General features: G+C 47.6%; 1 protein-coding gene and 1 long non-coding RNA gene across 2 annotated transcripts in view; both read right to left on the reverse strand.

Moving 5' to 3' along the window:
• LOC139999004 (uncharacterized) overlaps window positions 1-18,011 on the reverse strand; it is a 365,625-nt gene that overhangs the window by 2,718 nt on the left and 344,896 nt on the right. The gene's annotated exons all lie outside the window — the stretch shown is intronic.
• LOC113841829 (peptidyl-prolyl cis-trans isomerase-like) lies at window positions 2,099-4,346 on the reverse strand. Its single transcript, XM_038172393.2, has 2 exons — window positions 4,077-4,346; window positions 2,099-2,672 (listed from the first exon to the last, which is right to left on the reverse strand). Exons 1-2 carry the CDS (start codon window positions 4,149-4,151, stop codon window positions 2,352-2,354), a joined length of 396 nt encoding a protein of 131 aa, XP_038028321.1. The 5' UTR covers window positions 4,152-4,346; the 3' UTR covers window positions 2,099-2,351.

The raw sequence follows: 18,011 nt of genomic DNA on the forward strand, positions 1-18,011 counted from the left end.
AATACGAACAACTAGAAAACACCCTAGGTCTAGTCTTCCAGTAGCAACTAGATTACTGCTGTCACCTGAGCCCTTGCTAAGAATCTGTCACTGCTGTCAAATTCCCTAATCCAAAGGGCAATGTAAGATATGGAAAGAATTTAGTAGCAGCTAGCACAAAGACCCAGTCTAGGTCACAAAAGAATCATCTTAAAAAAAAATACTGATGAAGCAAAACACATCAAATGAAGAATCCCCTCTGCAGTACGTCATATACACCTTTGGCAACAGAAAGCATACATATTACACTTTTTCCACAAACATGTTTTCTTCTATGCATTTAAGAAAAGTCCAGAACAGAATGATTTTAAAAGTCCCTTTACAATGGATTAAAGCAGGACATCGGAGGTCGGTGGAGTACTTACCCTGTAACATCCAAAAGCTTCTTCTATGTTGTCCTCAGCTTCATAAATTTGTCCAAGAAATCTGTGTGCTCTCGCATCTCTCTTTTGCACACTGAGGTATGTAGATATATACCTATGGAGCAGGAAAAAAAGGATCAATATTCCTCAATAATACGAGTCCCTCTGTCCTCCCCCGCCCCCCCCCAGTGTCCACGGAAGCAGGGCAGGAATTTAACATGTGATACAGGAAATGCAGTCATGGTTGGTTCCAGATACCTGGTCTGGACCTTAAAGTACAGAACAACATTATTTTTACATGTACAGACGCTACTTATTTGCCACCAAGTATTGGTATTTACTAAAAAAAAAAAAAAAAAGAGAAAGAAACTGTAACTGTAATTACTTCATAATACAATGGAATAAAAGCCTAACTAATTATTAGTTAATAATTATTATCTAAGTTGCTGTTTTATAAAGATTTAAACAGCACTTGATACCCACATCTACTGCTACTGTAAAGCAGCATGATAGTGATCTTGATTTCTCCAGTCTACTTCATATTCACTTAGCTTTTCTAAAGTACTTTAGAGAACAGAATAGCAGAATACAGCAACGCGTATTACCTTTTAGCAAGTTCATACTCCTTTACTTCAAAATACAGCTTAGCGAACTGGAATCCTTTCAACGATTTCTGAACGGAAAACACACAACAAGCACATTTTAGATGTACAACACTTTCAAAGTAATTGCATAGGAAGACCCTTCTGATACTTTTTGAGAGACTGAATTTGATAACTAGTTATCAGCTCCAGTCCGCTCCTCATACCCAAAGTTTTGTTTCTGAAAGATGTGGGATTTGGAAAACAATGCTTTTCCAGTAACTGGCCAAGGCTACCAACGTGAAATCGAGGCGGCCGCTGCGCTGAGGGACCGGGGCGGGCGGAGGGGGTTAACGGGAACAACGGCGGGGCCTCGTCCCGTGCTGTGGAGCTGAAACGGGGACGGGGACGAGCAGGGGAGAGGCTCGCTGTTGGGTTACAGCTCCGTGTAACGCAGGCACGGGTCGAATCTGTGCGCTAGGGGCGTGCAGGGTAATGCTTGTGTAAGCAGCGTTCCCTGGAGAGGCTGAGGGAAGGGTTGCTCTCGCTAGCCTCAGAAGTAAAGCATGATATGAAGATATAGCGCGTGACAGAAACATGTGATGTCTATAGTCATCTCTAACTGCATATATGAACAGCAAGTCGGCTGTTCTGAAAAAAATACTGATAGTCCTGGCGCCGAGCTGTAAGAGAGAAGTTAAAAAGAACTTACCCATGCACGTTCCCCCTCTGCACCACAGCTTCCCAGATAACACTCCAGGAGATGGTTGTCACGAAAAGTTACCAGCCACTTTAACATACCATGTACAAAAACAACGTGGGTCTGGAAGGTAATCTCCCGAGCAAGTATGAACTAAATCCTGTGGCAGACTGCACATAAGAACTGCTCTTTACCTTTCAAAGTCCTCAAGTGCCCAAGAGCCTGCAGACAGCACAAAACAGCATCCACCTGACCAGCACCTGCCCAGCTGCCTCAGCTTCCTCACTGCTCATCAGAGGAAGAATGACATTTCAAAGGCCTTCAGTCTACTGACCATCAACATCAATTAGCATGTTCAAAATAAGTACACAACGCGATGCAAATTGCTCTTCAGCAAGCCAAAGTGAAGACAATAGTTATTTTGACAAGACTAAGATTTAATTTGTAAAATTTGACATTCCATACAAATATGTCATAACACAAATACACCCCAAATATGCCAGTGTCTGAACTTATTTAACATGCAAAAAAAATCAATTAGAACACATAAAAAACAACCATAAGCTGCAATTTTACATTTATACATCAGAATTGTCCTTTTTAAGGAAGTGGAAATAATTAATCAATAACATCTAAATACTGATTTATACTGCTAGAACATCTGTATACTCAAAAGCCAGAATTCTCTATTTGCCCACAGTCTGTAATGACAACTCTTCCACTTACTAACCCGTTGGGAGAACCAAAGGATTCGAGCTTTTTCACAACATCCGTTCCATCTGTCACAAAACCAAACACCACGTGTTTAAAGTCCAAGGCTTCTACTGTTTTGAGTGTTGTGAAGAACTGAGAGTTATTCGTAGCCCGACCCCTATTTGCCATCGACAGCAATCCAGGACCCGTGTGCTTCACTTCAAAGCTCTCTTCTTCAAATGCATCTCCATAAATTGACCGTCCACCTGTTCCATCATGGTTAGTTACATCACCTCCCTTAAAAAAAAAGCACAGCGTTTACTTTCAAGTCCCAAAGAACAAGATCATCACGAACATCGTGATGTTCAAGAACATCGACCAATAGCACAGTTACATTCTTTCCAAAATAAGAGGTTTTGTTCAAAAAACACAGGTAAAACCTCATTCTTAGTTATCACAAGTACTATAGTTACTTGGATATAAGGCTTTCCACCTTCAGCAGATTTGCTCGTGGTAACAAAGCATTACTGGAATGTTCCTCGTTTATCCTGAACACAGCATTTTATCTTTGTTCCACATGGCAACTACTCTAAGCGGGTCATTCCCACTTTCTGCTTCCTGCTTCACTCGGCCCTTACAACTGGCAACCACGATTATCTCTATTCTCACTTAGTCCCTGCAGGCACAAAACTGACCACCCAGAAAAAGTCATGGTACCACTGATCAGAACTTTCCTGCTTTTGTGCAGAAAGTTTAAAGAAAAGAACAAGGAGAGTCATACTTCAGATTCACTTAATACCCAGTCAAGACTGGAGAGTTTTTCACTCTGATGACAAGCCATTTGTATATTGCTATCCATTTCTGAATTTGGAAACGATTGTGCCCTGCCTTGAGGGATGTAGCATTATGCAAAAGCATTCTTGTAGCATGTAAGGAATTCAGTTTATTTTACCTGTTTTAAGTCATTATACCTCCTACTGAATATTTGGAAGACTTTTAGGAACGAAGGGAAGGTATACGTGAGCAGATACCGATCTCCTATGCCTTCAGAAATTATGGGGATACTTTTTGAGAGACTGAATTTGATAACTAGTTATCAGCTCCAGTCCGCTCCTCATAACCAAAGTTTTGTTTTTGAAAGATGTGGGATTTGGAAAACAATGCTTTTCCTGTAACTGGCCAAGGCTACAAACGTGAAATTGAGGTTACTGGTGAAGCAAGCAACAAGCCTTAATACTTGTGACATTTCACAACCACTTCTTACTGAAGAGTGTAGAAGAAGTAGAAGAAGAGAGTCTGCTACATTTAAAGTACAGCCTGTTTTTTTCCCCCAATGTAACAATGTTGCAAAAAGAACCCCTAAAATCTGACAGAGTAAACAAAAAAGATGGTACTTAGTCCTGGTCTAGTACATATCACTCACAACTGTTTCAAGATAGGTAAAATGTTTTCTTCCCACCTAAGAAATCCCACCTACTCTCAGTTTATATACAAAATGCATCAATACAGTAATTTATTTCTGATGTCATCAGTCTGAGATAGCTTGAACACACTTGTTCTGTGTTGCAGCCCCAACCCTCCCCTCACGACGCCGGCCACCCCCCTAGCCCCCCACCCCACCCGGGACCCCACCGGGACCCCACCGGGACCCCCTCCGCCTCCCCCCCCGCCGGCCAAGGGAAGCGGCGAGGCCTCGCTCACCTCTCTCCGAGAAGCCGCAGAGGCCTGCACGGAGGCGACACAGCGCTCCACCTCGGCCTTGCTGCGCCTCAACATGGCGACCGCAGCAGCGCCGAGCCCGGCCGGGCTCCGCTCCGCTCCGCTCCGCTCCCGTGCCGCGCCGCGCCGCCGCAGCGGCACAAACAAACAGCTCCAGGCGGGGCACCGGCCGCGCCCTAGGAACGCCGCGCACGCAGCGCGCTACGCACACTGCGCACACTGCGCACGCCCCCGCTGAATGCGCAGGAGCCGTTGCCACAGTGCGGGGAGGGGAGGGGCGAGGCTGTGACGCATGCGCGGGGCGGCCGCTGGGGCTCCCTGACAGGGCTTTAGGAACTGAGGTTGCAAAGGGTCCCTCAGAAAGTAGCTGGGAGCAGCCCTGAAGACGCGCAGGCTGCAGAGTTTGAGACACGAGCTGTAACATATTCTTTTGGATTGATTGATTTAATTTTGTAAGCCGTAAGGCGGTTGCCCCGCGGCTTGCTGGAGGTGTGCCCCTCTCGCTTTTCTGCAAGTTCCAGGCACTTTGGTCAAATGGAGGCCACTGGGCTGTCCCCAAATGGTGTGATATCTCTGTGGACAGGCTGCGTTAAAAATTCATCCCCTCCTCAGTCTCTAGCGTCCCACTGACATGCACAAGTTTCCTGCTGGACCTAAGCACTACCCACAACTCCTCCCGCCTTTATAAAAAAAAAAATAATAATAAAGTATTGATTCAAAGATCGAAGCCGAAATTCCTTTAAGTGGTATATTCTTTATTGCAGCGCTGGATGCACGGGGAATCTCTCCACCTATCGTGCATACCCAAAGCGGAAAGCAGTCTTGAATTTATACAATCAATCTCTCAATATTCTACAAGCGCCTATACATATGCATTACCTATCCCCGCCTTCCCTCACTTCTCATGCTAATTAGCCTTTTGGCACCTTGCGCCTGCGTAGAGCCTCCCAAGAATTGTGGGCAGGGGTCTTTGGGACGTGGGCAGGGGTCTTTGGGAGGAAGACCCCGAGTCTTCCTCACAGTGTACTTTTCACCTTTGGTCAGGAATCTGCTGAATTGGCACGTTTCTTAATTGCGAGAGCTGGTTGTTGCCAATTCTTCCGTTTGTTGTATCTTTATAATGAATTCCAATGTCCAATTTTGAGATTTATAGTCCTTACGTTTGTTTCTCTGTCCGTCTGCCGCTTCCTTATCATGAGTTCCAGTGTCTTGTTTCGAGATATACAGTCCATGTCTGGGGATTGTCCTTGCCTCCCCAATGCCTCCCCAATACCTCCTTAATCAGTATCCACCTTGTTTCTGTAAGCAGCAGCCACCTGACACCCTGCCGGAGTTAACCCTCTGTTTTATTATTTGCCCTATTAATGGGGATTTCTTTACACATTGGCTTTAATTCCATAAGAAGAAACAGCATTTTTTTCCCCTCTTCTTTTTAAATGACGAGGATTACAAAGTTTGTCAACACCTGCCAGGCTGAGGATTAAAAGTCTTAGCGCTGGTGCAGAGGAGAACCTGAGAGCTGGCTCGGGAGTCACTGGAGGAAATCTTTGCTTTTCGTGATGTGAAATTGCCTTCATGCAGACCAGGTCAAGCGCCTTGACGCTGGTCAGCATCTCTGTGGAACTGGCACCGTGTTGTCCCCAGTGGTTGCAGCACCAGGAGGGTAGCCCGCCCGGCAGGACAGCAGTTGACCATATTCATTGCTAACCTTACAACCAGACCACACTCAGCTTGGCTCACTACATGTTTTGATACCTTGGTGGGAACTGAGCTCAGGATTTGCCGCTGCTGGAGGCAGGAAGGCTTTAGGCTCAGCTCCTTCCCCCTACAGCTACATCCATTGGGCTTTCGGAAGCGCTCCCTACTGTTATTCTAAGCAGGAGTTTAAAAGGAATCTCTCTTCCTCGTGCATGATTGATCCCATGCAGTAATGTCGTGGTTTAACCCGGCCGGCAGTTAAACACCACGCAGCCGTTCGCTCACCCTCCCCCCTCCCTCTCTGGGACGGGGGAGAGAAATGGAAAGTGAACCCCGTGAGTTGAGATAAAGACAGTTTAATAAGACAGGAAAATAATAATAACAAAATAATAATAACAATAATAAAAATAATAATACAATGGTGATAATAGGGAAATAATAATAATATGTACAAACAAGTGATGCACAATGCAATTGCTCACCACTCGCTGACCGATGCCCAGCCTAACCCCGAGCAGTCCGGCCCCCTCCCCCCGGCTAGCCACCCCTATATATTGTTTAGCATGACGTCAGATGGTATGGAATACCCCTTTGGCTAGTTTGGGTCACCTGTCCTGGGTCTGTCCCCTCCCAGCTCTTACTGCACCCCCAGCCTGCCCGTTGGCAGGACAGAGCAAAAGGCTGAGATGTCCTTGGCTTAGTATAAGCACTGCTCTGCAACAATTAAAGCATCGGGGTGTTATCAGCACTCTTCTCATCCTAAGCCAAAACACAGCATTCCACCAGCTACTAGGAAGAAAATTAATTCTGTTCTAACTGAAACCAGGACATCTATCCACCCCTTATTCCATACCATTTATGTCATGCTCAGGTTACACTCTTTTCCATACATTCTAATTAGTCACCTATAGTAATCATGGTAGTGATAACATACAGTATAATATACTATTTAACATGGTACAATTCAGTTCATGGGCTATTCTCACCCAGTATTAAATCTCCTTGAGGTACACACCGGACCTCTCCGTTCTTTTGCATCACCCACCAAGTGTATCCAGGTCCCTGAGCGAAAACAATTCCACGAATAGGTTTGCCTTTTCCTGAGGCAGGAGTAGCCCAGACTGTTTTACCCAGCATATTTTTTACATGCACTACAGGAACTTTATCCCCATCTACAGTACGTAACAGGTTTGATTGGGCAGGTCCAGCTCGGTTGGTAGATCCCCTAGTATTGACTAACCAGGTGGCCTTTGCCAAATGCGTATCCCAGTTTTTGAACGTCCCAGCGCCCATTGCTTTCAAGGTAGTCTTTAACAGGCCATTGTATCGTTCAACTTTCCCGGAGGCTGGTGCATGATAGGGGATGTGATACACCCATTCAATACCATGTTCTTTGGCCCAAGTGTCTATAAGGTTGTTTCGGAAGTGAGTTCCATTGTCTGACTCTATTCTTTCTGGGGTGCCATGTCGCCATAGGACTTGCTTTTCAAGGCCCAGGATGGTGTTCCGGGCGGTGGCATGAGGCACAGGATATGTTTCCAGCCATCCGGTGGTTGCTTCCACCATTGTAAGTACGTGGCGCTTGCCATTGCGAGTTTGAGGGAGTGTGATGTAATCAATCTGCCAGGCCTCTCCATATTTATATTTCAGCCACCGTCCTCCATACCAAAGAGGCTTTGACCGTTTGGCTTGCTTGATTGCAGCACATGTTTCACAGTCATGAATAACCTGTGCTATAGCGTCCATGGTCAGGTCCACCCCTCGATCACGAGCCCATCTGTATGTTGCATCTCTACCTTGATCGCCTGAGGTGTCATGGGCCCATCGGGCTATAAATAATTCACCTTTATGCTGCCAATCCAGGTCCACCTGAGCTACTTCAATCTTAGCAGCCTGATCCACCTGCTGGTTGTTTTGATGTTCTTCAGTAGCCCGATTCTTGGGCACATGAGCATCTACGTGGCGTACTTTCACAGCCAGGTTCTCTACCCGAGCAGCAATATCTTGCCACAATGCAGCAGCCCAGATGGGTTTGCCCCTACGCTGCCAGTTGTTTTGCTTCCATTGCTGTAACCATCCCCACAGGGCATTTGCTACCATCCATGAATCGGTGTAGAGATAGAGAACTGGCCATTTTTCTCGTTCAGCAATGTCTAAAGCCAGCTGAATGGCTTTCACTTCTGCAAACTGACTCGATTCACCTTCTCCCTCAGCAGCTTCTGCAACTCGTCGCGTAGGACTCCATACAGCAGCCTTCCATCTCCGATGCTTCCCCACAATACGACAGGACCCATCAGTGAACAGGGCATATTTCTTTTCATTCTCTGGTAACTGGTTGTACAGCGGGGCTTCTTCAGCACGACCCACCTCCTCCTCTGATGATATCCCAAAGTATTTGCCTTCTGGCCAGTCCATGATCACTTCCAATATTCCTGGGCGACTGGGGTTTCCTATTCGAGCCCGCTGAGTAATCAGTGCAACCCACTTGCTCCATGTAGCATCAGTTGCATGATGTGTAGAGGGGACCCTTCCCTTGAACATCCAGCCTAGTACTGGCAATCGGGGTGCTAGGAGGAGCTGCGCTTCAGTACCGACCACCTCCGAAGCAGATCGAACTCCTTCATATGCTGCCAATATCTCCTTTTCAGTTGGAGTATAGCGGGCCTCAGATCCTCTGTATCCCCGACTCCAAAACCCCAGAGGCCGACCTCGAGTTTCCCCAGGTTCTTTCTGCCAGAGGCTCCAGGTGGGGCCATTCTCCCCGGCTGCAGTGTAGAGCACATTCTTTACATCTGGTCCTGTTCGAACTGGCCCAAGGGCTACTGCATGGACTATTTCCTGCTTGATTTGTTCAAAGGCTTGTCGTTGTTCAGGGCCCCATTCAAACTCATTCTTCTTACGGGTTACTTGGTAGAGCGGGTTTACAATCAGACTGTAATTTGGGATGTGCATTCTCCAAAACCCCACAACACCTAGAAAAGTCTGTGTTTCTTTTTTGTTAGTTGGTGGAGACATAGCTGTTATTTTGTTGATCACATCCATTGGGATTTGACGACGTCCATCTTGCCATTTTATTCCTAAAAACTGGATCTCTCGTGCAGGTCCTTTGACTTTATTTTGTTTTATGGCAAAACCGGCTTTCAGAAGGATTTGGACTATTTTCTTCCCTTTCTCGAAAACTTCCTCTGCTGTGTCACCCCACACAATAATGTCATCGATGTACTGCAGGTGTTCAGGAGCTTCCCCCTGCTCTAGCGCAGACTGGATCAGCCCATGGCAAATGATAGGGCTGTGTTTCCACCCCTGGGGCAGCCGATTCCAAGTATATTGGACTCCCCTCCAAGTGAAGGCAAATTGTGGCCTGCACTCTGCTGCTAGAGGGATGGAGAAAAATGCATTAGCGATATCAATTGTGGCGTACCACTTGGCTGCCTTCGACTCAAGTTCGTACTGAAGTTCCAGCATGTCCGGCACTGCAGCACTCAGTGGTGGCGTCACTTCATTCAGGCCACGATAGTCCACTGTTAGTCTCCACTCGCCATTAGACTTTCGCACTGGCCATATGGGACTATTGAAAGGTGAATGGGTCTTGCTGATCACTCCTTGGCTCTCCAGTTGACGAATTAGCTTATGGATGGGAATCAGGGAGTCTCGGTTAGTGCGATATTGCCGCCGGTGCACAGTTGTGGTAGCGATTGGCATTTGCTGTTCTTCGACCCTCAGCAACCCCACAACAGAAGGGTCCTCTGAGAGACCAGGCAAGGTAGATAATTGTTTAATGCCCTCTGTCTCTAAGGCAGCTATACCAAAAGCCCACCGGAACCCTTTTGGGTCCTTGCAATATCCTCTTCTAAGATAGTCTATGCCAAGGATACATGGAGCCTCCGGGCCAGTCACAATGCGGTGCTTTTCCCACTCATTCCCAGTCAGACTCACTTCAGCCTCCAATACAGTCAACTGCTGAGATCCCCCTGTCACTCCACAAATGTAGATGGGCTCTGGTCCTTTATAGCTCGATGGCATTATAGTACATTGTGCACCGGTGTCTACTAAAGCCTTATACTTCTGTGCGTGTGACGTGCCAGGCCATCGAATCCACACAGTCCAATAAACTCGATTGTCCCTTTCCTCCCCCTGGCTGGAGGCAGGGCCCCCCTAATCCTGGTCAGAATCTTCTTCGTTTCTGTGTTTGAAGGACTGTCTGCTGGAAGTTGGAGCAGCAAACTTTTCAGAGAATCCCTTTTTCCTGATTGTTTTCTTTTGCAACTCACGTACCCGTGCCTCTAGGGTCGCGGTAGAATTTCCATCCCATTTTCTCATGTCCTCTCCATGGTCTCGTAAGTAAAACCACAGGGTGGCACGGGGTGAGTACCCACCATACCGTCTTCCTTGTGTAGATGAACGCCTACCCCTGATAGCTGAGACACTGCTCTGTACAGGTACAGAGGAGAATAATCTCTCTTCAAGTTGGTGAAACTTTTCAGAAAGTGTTTTCTCCCAGGTGTTCTCTTTCGGTCGTTGGACACTGGTTGGTTCAGGTGGGGAGGAAGATAGATTCTCTTCAAGTTGGTGAACCTTTTCAGAAAGTTTCTCCACAGCTGAGACGCAGGCCTGTAAGGAAGAGGAGAGACTTTCTTCGTACTGCCGGAGTTGTTTAGCCACTTCATCCACTGTGGGTTCCTCATCCTCTTTCCAGGCCATTTTTGCCAATGAGCTGGCATATGATGATGGTGCACTCTGTACAAACTTCCGCCACATGGGTCGTGTACACTTGACTTCATCTGGATCTTTGGATGTTTGTCTGAGGTCTGGATCCTCATAAATCACTTCCCGTACGGCTAATTCCCTCAGGTACTGGATTCCTTTCTCCATAGTGGTCCACTTGCCTGGTAGACATAAAAGTTCTTCCTTGAAGGGATACCTTTCCCTCACAGCTGAGGAGATGCCTCCAGAGGCTGGTGGATTGTGCTCCATCTGCAATTGCTTTGTCAATGCCGGCGTCTCGAGCAAGGGATCCCAGCCGCTTGGCTTCCCTGCCGTCTAATTCCACACAATTGGCTCCAGAGTCCCAGCACCGGAGCAGCCAGGTGACAAGCTGCTCACCTATACAGCGACCAAAATCTTTTCGCACATCTCGTAGCTCGCGCTCGTTTAGGCTTCGGGTAGTTACTGTTGATTTTTCGACATCCTCATCTTCCTCCTCCTGAATCCTTGATGGCCCAGCATCGTCGTCATCCTCGTCATCTCTATACCTAGTTTTGGCAGAAGCCTTACCTGGATTGGCAGAAGACTCTCTGCGTTCTAAACGACCTGACTCTCTATACCATTTTTTCACCTTCTCTACAGGGGCAGCTTGCACTGCTACTGCTCGTTTCTCTGACTTTGTTACAGGGTCTGCCACAGAGGTTGGAATACCCTCTGCAGGGTCAACTTGCACTGCTACAGCTCGTTTCTCTGACACAGCCACAGGAGCTGGAGCGGCTGCAGGAGCTGGAGCAGTTGCAGGAACCGGAGCTGTAGCAGCTTCAGGAGCTGGAGCTGGAGCAGTTGCAGGAACTGGGACTGGAGTAGCAGCCGGAGCTGGAACTGGAGCGGGTGCAGGAGCTGGAACTGGAGCGGCTGCAGGAGCTGGAGCTGGGGCGGCTGCAGGAACCGGATCTGGAGCGGCTGCAGGAACCGGATCTGGAGCGGCTGCCGAGTCCACCGTAGGGGTCACAGTGGCCGTTGGATCTGTCACAGGGCTTGGAGTGGCCGCAGGGTCTGTCACTAAGTTGATAGCAGTATCAATGGCAGCTCGATAGGCATGAGCCAGGCCCCAGCACGTTACAATGATTTGTGTCACTTTGGAACTGCCAGAATCATGACACCTTTTTTTCAAGCATTCTGCCAGTTTTTGAGGATTTTGCCATTGTTCAGGGGTGAATTTCCAACACACTGGGGGTGCCAACTGCTCTAGATGCCTGCCCATATCCACCCATACTCCCTGCCACCCACAACTATACTGCCTCCGGGCAGATCTCCGGATGAGCTTCCTAAGTAATTGTTTAACTTTAAGCAGAACCTGAAGTGCATTCAGGAGGCAGAACAACAAGACTATGGTGGTCTGAGTATCCCAAGAATATTCAATATCTTGGAGAGCTATTGTGACAAGCTCAGGGGATAAGAGGGTGGTGAAGGAGGAAGGCAGAGTGATCCAGGAGGATACAGGGGTGGTGAAGGAGAAAGGGAGAGTAAGCAAGTAAGGAAAAATATCCTCCCCTTTCCCCTCCACAGATTGACTCCATAATGGAAAAAAACAATAGGTATAATTGCAAATAGTTTCCAAGATACAGTTTCCAAAGTACAGAGTCGACGATGTTACTGAATACAAATAAAGAGTTAGAGTCATGACCAGATATCTTATCGTCTCATAAGCCATTGCTACAACACACAGTACCATAATGATCTGAAACCAGGGCCCGGAGAGGATAAACAACACGACAGAGAGCAAATACGGAAAATAATGTACTATAATACTCAATTTGGAAAACAGGCGCAGCAGAGTTGAGATTAAAGCAATCAGCATTATGACAAGTGACTATTATGCAGGTCTAATCCTTACACCAGTTTTAGTTTAACACACTCTGGTCAGATCTGCCGTTATCTCAACCTTTCGGGCCCCACGTTGGGCGCCAAAAAGACTGTCGTGGTTTAACCCGGCCGGCAGTTAAAACACCACGCAGCCATTCGCTCACCCTCCCCCCTCCCTCTCTGGGACGGGAGAGAGAAATGGAAAGTGAAGCCCGTGAGTTGAGATAAAGACAGTTTAATAAGACAGGAAAATAATAATAACATAATAATAATAACAATAATAACAATAATAATACAATGGTGATAATAGGGAAATAATAATAATATGTACAAACAAGTGATGCACAATGCAATTGCTCACCACTCGCTGACCGATGCCCAGCCTCACCCCGAGCAGTCCGGCCCCCTCCCCCCGGCTAGCCACCCCTATATATTGTTTAGCATGACGTCAGATGGTATGGAATACCCCTTTGGCTAGTTTGGGTCACCTGTCCTGGGTCTGTCCCCTCCAAGCTCTTACTGCACCCCCAGCCTGCCCGTTGGCAGGACAGAGCAAAAGGCTGAGATGTCCTTGGCTTAGTATAAGCACTGCTCTGCAACAATTAAAACATCGGGGTGTTATCAGCACTCTTCTCATCCTAAGCCAAAACACAGCATTCCACCAGCTACTATGAAAAAAATTAATTCTGTTCTAACTGAAACCAGGACACCTTAGCAATAGGACCTCAGCAATAGAACCTCAGAAATAGGACCTCAGCAATGTGACCTCAGCAATAGGACCTCAGCACTATGACCTCAGAAATAGGACCTCAGAAATAGGACCTCAGCATTGTGACATCAGCAATAGGACCTCAGCAATAGGACCTCAGCAGTAGGACCTCAGCATTGTGACCTCAGCAATAGGACCTCAGCAACAGGACTTCAGCAATAGGACCTCAGCATTGTGACCTCAGCAATAGGACCTCAGCAATAGGACCTCAGCAATAGGACCTCAGCGTTTTGACCTCAGTAACAGGACCTCAGCAATAGGACCTCAACAATAGGACCTCAGAAATAGGACCTCAGCAATAGGACCTCAGCATTGTGACCTCAGCAATAGGACATCAACAATAGGACCTCAGCAATAGGACCTCAGCATTGTGACCTCAGCATTGTGACCTCAGCAATAGGACCTAAGCATTGTGACCTCAGCAATAGGACCTCAGCATTGTGATTTCAGCAATGGGACCTCAGCAATAGGACCTCAGCAATAGGACCTCAGCAATAGGACATCAGAAATAGGACCTCAGCAATAGGACCTCAGCATTGTGACCTCAGTATTGTGACCTCAGCAATAGGACCTCAGCATTGTGACCTCAGCATTGTGACCTCAGCAAAAGGACCTCAGCATTGTGACCTCAGCAATAAGACCTCAGCAATAGGACCTCAGCAATAGTACCTCAGCATTGTTACCTCAGCAATAGGACCTCAGCAATAGGACCTCAGCAATAAGACCTCAGCATTGTGACCTCAGCAACAGGACCTCAGCATTGTGACCTCAGCAATAGTACCTCAGCAATAGGACCTCAGCATTGTGACCTCAGCAATAGGACCACAGCAATAGGACCTCAGCAATAGGACCTCAGCATTTTGAACTCAGCAATAGGACCTCAGAAATAGGACCTCAGCAATAGGACCTCAGCATTGTGACCTCAGCAATAAGACCTTAGCAATAGGACCTCAGCATTGTGACCTCAGCATTGTGACCTCAGCATTGTGACCTCAGCAATAGGACCTCAGCAATAGGACCTCAGCATTGTGACCTCAGCAATAGGACCTCAGCAATAGTACCTCAGCAATAGGACCTCAGCATTGTAACCTCAGCAATAGGACCTCAGCAATAGGACCTCAGCAATAGGACCACAGCAATAGGACCTCAGCAATAGGACCTCAGCATTGTGACCTCAGCAATAGGACCTCAGCAATAGGACCTCAGCATTGTGACCTCAGCAATAAGACCTTAGCAATAGGACCTCAGCATTGTGACCTCAGCAATAGGACCTCAGCATTGTGACCTCAGCAATAGGACCTCAGCAATAGGACCTCAGCACTGTGACCTGAGCATTGTGACCTCAGCAATAGTACCTCAGCAATAGGACCTCAGCATTGTGACCTCAGCAATAGGACCTCAGCAATAGGACCTCAGCAATAGGACCTCTGCATTATGACCTCAGCATTGTGACCTCAGCAATAGGACCTCAGCATTGTGACCTCAGCATTAGGACCTCAGCAATAGGACCTCAGCATATAGGACCTCAGCATATAGGACCTCAGCATTGTGACCTCAGCAATAGGACCTCAGCAATAGGACCTCAGCAATAGGACCTCAGCATTATGACCTCAGCAATAGGCCCTAAGCATTGTGACCTCAGCCTTGTGACCTCAGCAATAGGACCTCAGCAATAGGACCTCAGAAATAGGATTCAGCATTCTGACCTCAGCAATTGGACCTCAGCATTGTGACCTAAGCAATAGGACCTCAGCAATAGGACCTCAGCATTGTGACCTCAGCAATTGGGCCTCAGCAATAGGACCTCAGCAATGGGACCGCAGATTGTGACCTCAGCAATTGGGCCTCAGCAATAGAACCTTAGCAATAGGACATCAGCATTGTGACCTCAGCCTTGTGACCTCAGCAATAGGACCTCAGCAATAGGACCTCAGCATTATGACCTCAGCAATAGGACCTCAGCACTGTGACCTCAGCATTGTGACCTCAGCAATAGGACCTCAGAAATAGGACCTAAGCTATAGGACCTCAGCAATAGGACCTCAGAATTGTGACCTCAGCAATAGGGCCTCAGCAATAGGACGTCATCATTGTGACCTCAGCAATAGGACCTCAGCAATAGGACCTCAGCATTGTGACCTCAGCAATAGGACCTCAGCAATAGGACCTCAGCAATAGGACCTCAGCAATAGGACCTCAGCATTATGACCTCAGCAATAGGCCCTAAGCATTGTGACCTCAGCCTTGTGACCTCAGCAATAGGACCTCAGCAATAGGACCTCAGAAATAGGATTCAGCATTCTGACCTCAGCAATTGGACCTCAGCATTGTGACCTAAGCAATAGGACCTCAGCAATAGGACCTCAGCATTGTGACCTCAGCAATTGGGCCTCAGCAATAGGACCTCAGCAATGGGACCGCAGATTGTGACCTCAGCGATTGGGCCTCAGCAATAGAACCTTATCAATAGGACATCAGCATTGTGACCTCAGCCTTGTGACCTCAGCCTTGTGACCTCAGCAATAGGACCTCAGCAATAGGACCTCAGCATTATGACCTCAGCAATAGGACCTCAGCACTGTGACCTCAGCATTGTGACCTCAGCAATAGGACCTCAGAAATAGGACCTAAGCTATAGGACCTCAGCAATAGGACCTCAGAATTGTGACCTCAGCAATAGGGCCTCAGCAATAGGACGTCATCATTGTGACCTCAGCAATAGGACCTCAGCAATAGGACCTCAGCATTGTGACCTCAGCAATAAGACCTTAGCAATAGGACCTCAGCATTGTGACCTCAGCCTTGTGACCTCAGCAATAGGACCTCAGCAATAGGACCTCAGCAATAGGACCTCAGCAATAGGACCTCAGCACTGTGACCTCAGCATTGTGACCTCAGCAATAGGACCTCAGAAATAGGACCTAAGCTATAGGACCTCAGCAATAGGACCTCAGAATTGTGACCTCAGCAATAGGGCCTCAGCAATAGGACGTCATCATTGTGACCTCAGCAATAGGACCTCAGCAATAGGACCTCAGCATTGTGACCTCAGCAATAAGACCTTAGCAATAGGACCTCAGCATTGTGACCTCAGCATTGTGACCTCAGCATTGTGACCTCAGCAATAGGACCTCAGCAATAGGACCTCAGCATTGTGACCTGAGCATTGTGACCTCAGCAATAGTACCTCAGCAATAGGACCTCAGCATTGTAACCTCAGCAATAGGACCTCAGCAATAGGACCTCAGCAATAGGACCTCAGCAATAGGACCTCAGCAATAGGACCTCAGCATTGTGAACTCAGCAATAGGACCTCAGCAATAGGACCTCAGCATTGTGACCTCAGCAATAAGACCTTAGCAATAGGACCTCAGCATTGTGACCTCAGCAATAGGACCTCAGCATTGTGACCTCAGCAATAGGACCTCAGCAATAGGACCTCAGCACTGTGACCTGAGCATTGTGACCTCAGCAATAGTACCTCAGCAATAGGACCTCAGCATTGTGACCTCAGCAATAGGACCTCAGCAATAGGACCTCAGCAATAGGACCTCTGCATTATGACCTCAGCAATAGGACCTCAGCATTGTGACCTCAGCAATAGGACCTCAGCATTGTGACCTCAGCATTAGGACCTCAGCAATAGGACCTCAGCATATAGGACCTCAGCATTGTGACCTCAGCAATAGGACCTCAGCAATAGGACCTCAGCAATAGGACCTCAGCATTATGACCTCAGCAATAGGCCCTAAGCATTGTGACCTCAGCCTTGTGACCTCAGCAATAGGACCTCAGCAATAGGACCTCAGAAATAGGATTCAGCATTCTGACCTCAGCAATTGGACCTCAGCATTGTGACCTAAGCAATAGGACCTCAGCAATAGGACCTCAGCATTGTGACCTCAGCAATTGGGCCTCAGCAATAGGACCTCAGCAATGGGACCGCAGATTGTGACCTCAGCAATTGGGCCTCAGCAATAGAACCTTAGCAATAGGACATCAGCATTGTGACCTCAGCCTTGTGACCTCAGCAATAGGACCTCAGCAATAGGACCTCAGCAATAGGACCTCAGCATTATGACCTCAGCAATAGGACCTCAGCACTGTGACCTCAGCATTGTGACCTCAGCAATAGGACCTCAGAAATAGGACCTAAGCTATAGGACCTCAGCAATAGGACCTCAGAATTGTGACCTCAGCAATAGGACCTCAGCAATAGGACCTCAGCAATATGACCTCTGCATTGTGACCTCCGCAATAGGACCTCAGCAAAAGGAACTCAGCATTGTGACCTCTGCATTGTGACCTCAACAATAGGACCTCAGCAATAGGACGTCAGCAATAGCACCTCAGCAATAGGACCTCAGCAATAGGACCTCAGCATTGTGACCTCTGCATTGTGACCTCAGCAATAGGACCTCAGCCTTGTGACCTCAGGAATAGGACCTCAGAAATAGGACCTCTGCATTGTGACCTCAGCCTTGTGACCTCAGCATTGTGTCCTCACCAATAGGACCTCAGCAATAGAACCTCAGCATTGTGACCTCAGCCTTGTGACCTCAGCAATAGGACCTCAGCATTGTGACCTCAGCAATAGGACCTCAGCATTGTGATCTCAGCATTGTGACCTCAGCAATAGGACCTCAGAAAGAGGACATCAGCAATAGGACCTCAGTAATAAGACCTCAGCATTGTTACCTCAGAATTGTGACCTCAGCAATTGGACCTCAGCAATAGGACCTCAGCAATAGGACCTCAGAAATAGGACCTCAGCAATAGGACCTCAGAATTGTGACCTCAGCAATAGGGCCTCAGCAATAGGACCTCATCAATAGGACCTCAGCATTGTGACCTCAGCATTATGACCTCCGCAATAGGAC

This window comes from Anas platyrhynchos, chromosome 18 (assembly GCF_047663525.1).
Source record: "Anas platyrhynchos isolate ZD024472 breed Pekin duck chromosome 18, IASCAAS_PekinDuck_T2T, whole genome shotgun sequence".
NCBI lineage: Eukaryota > Metazoa > Chordata > Aves > Anseriformes > Anatidae > Anas > Anas platyrhynchos.

Coding starts and splice junctions, on each gene's coding strand:
- LOC113841829 (XM_038172393.2), bottom strand. CDS start 4,151: ATGTTGAGGCGCAGCAAGGCCGAGGTGGAGCGCTGTGTCGCCTCCGTG. Junction 2,673..4,076: donor CTGCGGCTTCTCGGAGAGAG/GTGAGCGAGGCC, acceptor TTTTTTTTTAAG/GGAGGTGATGTAACTAACCA.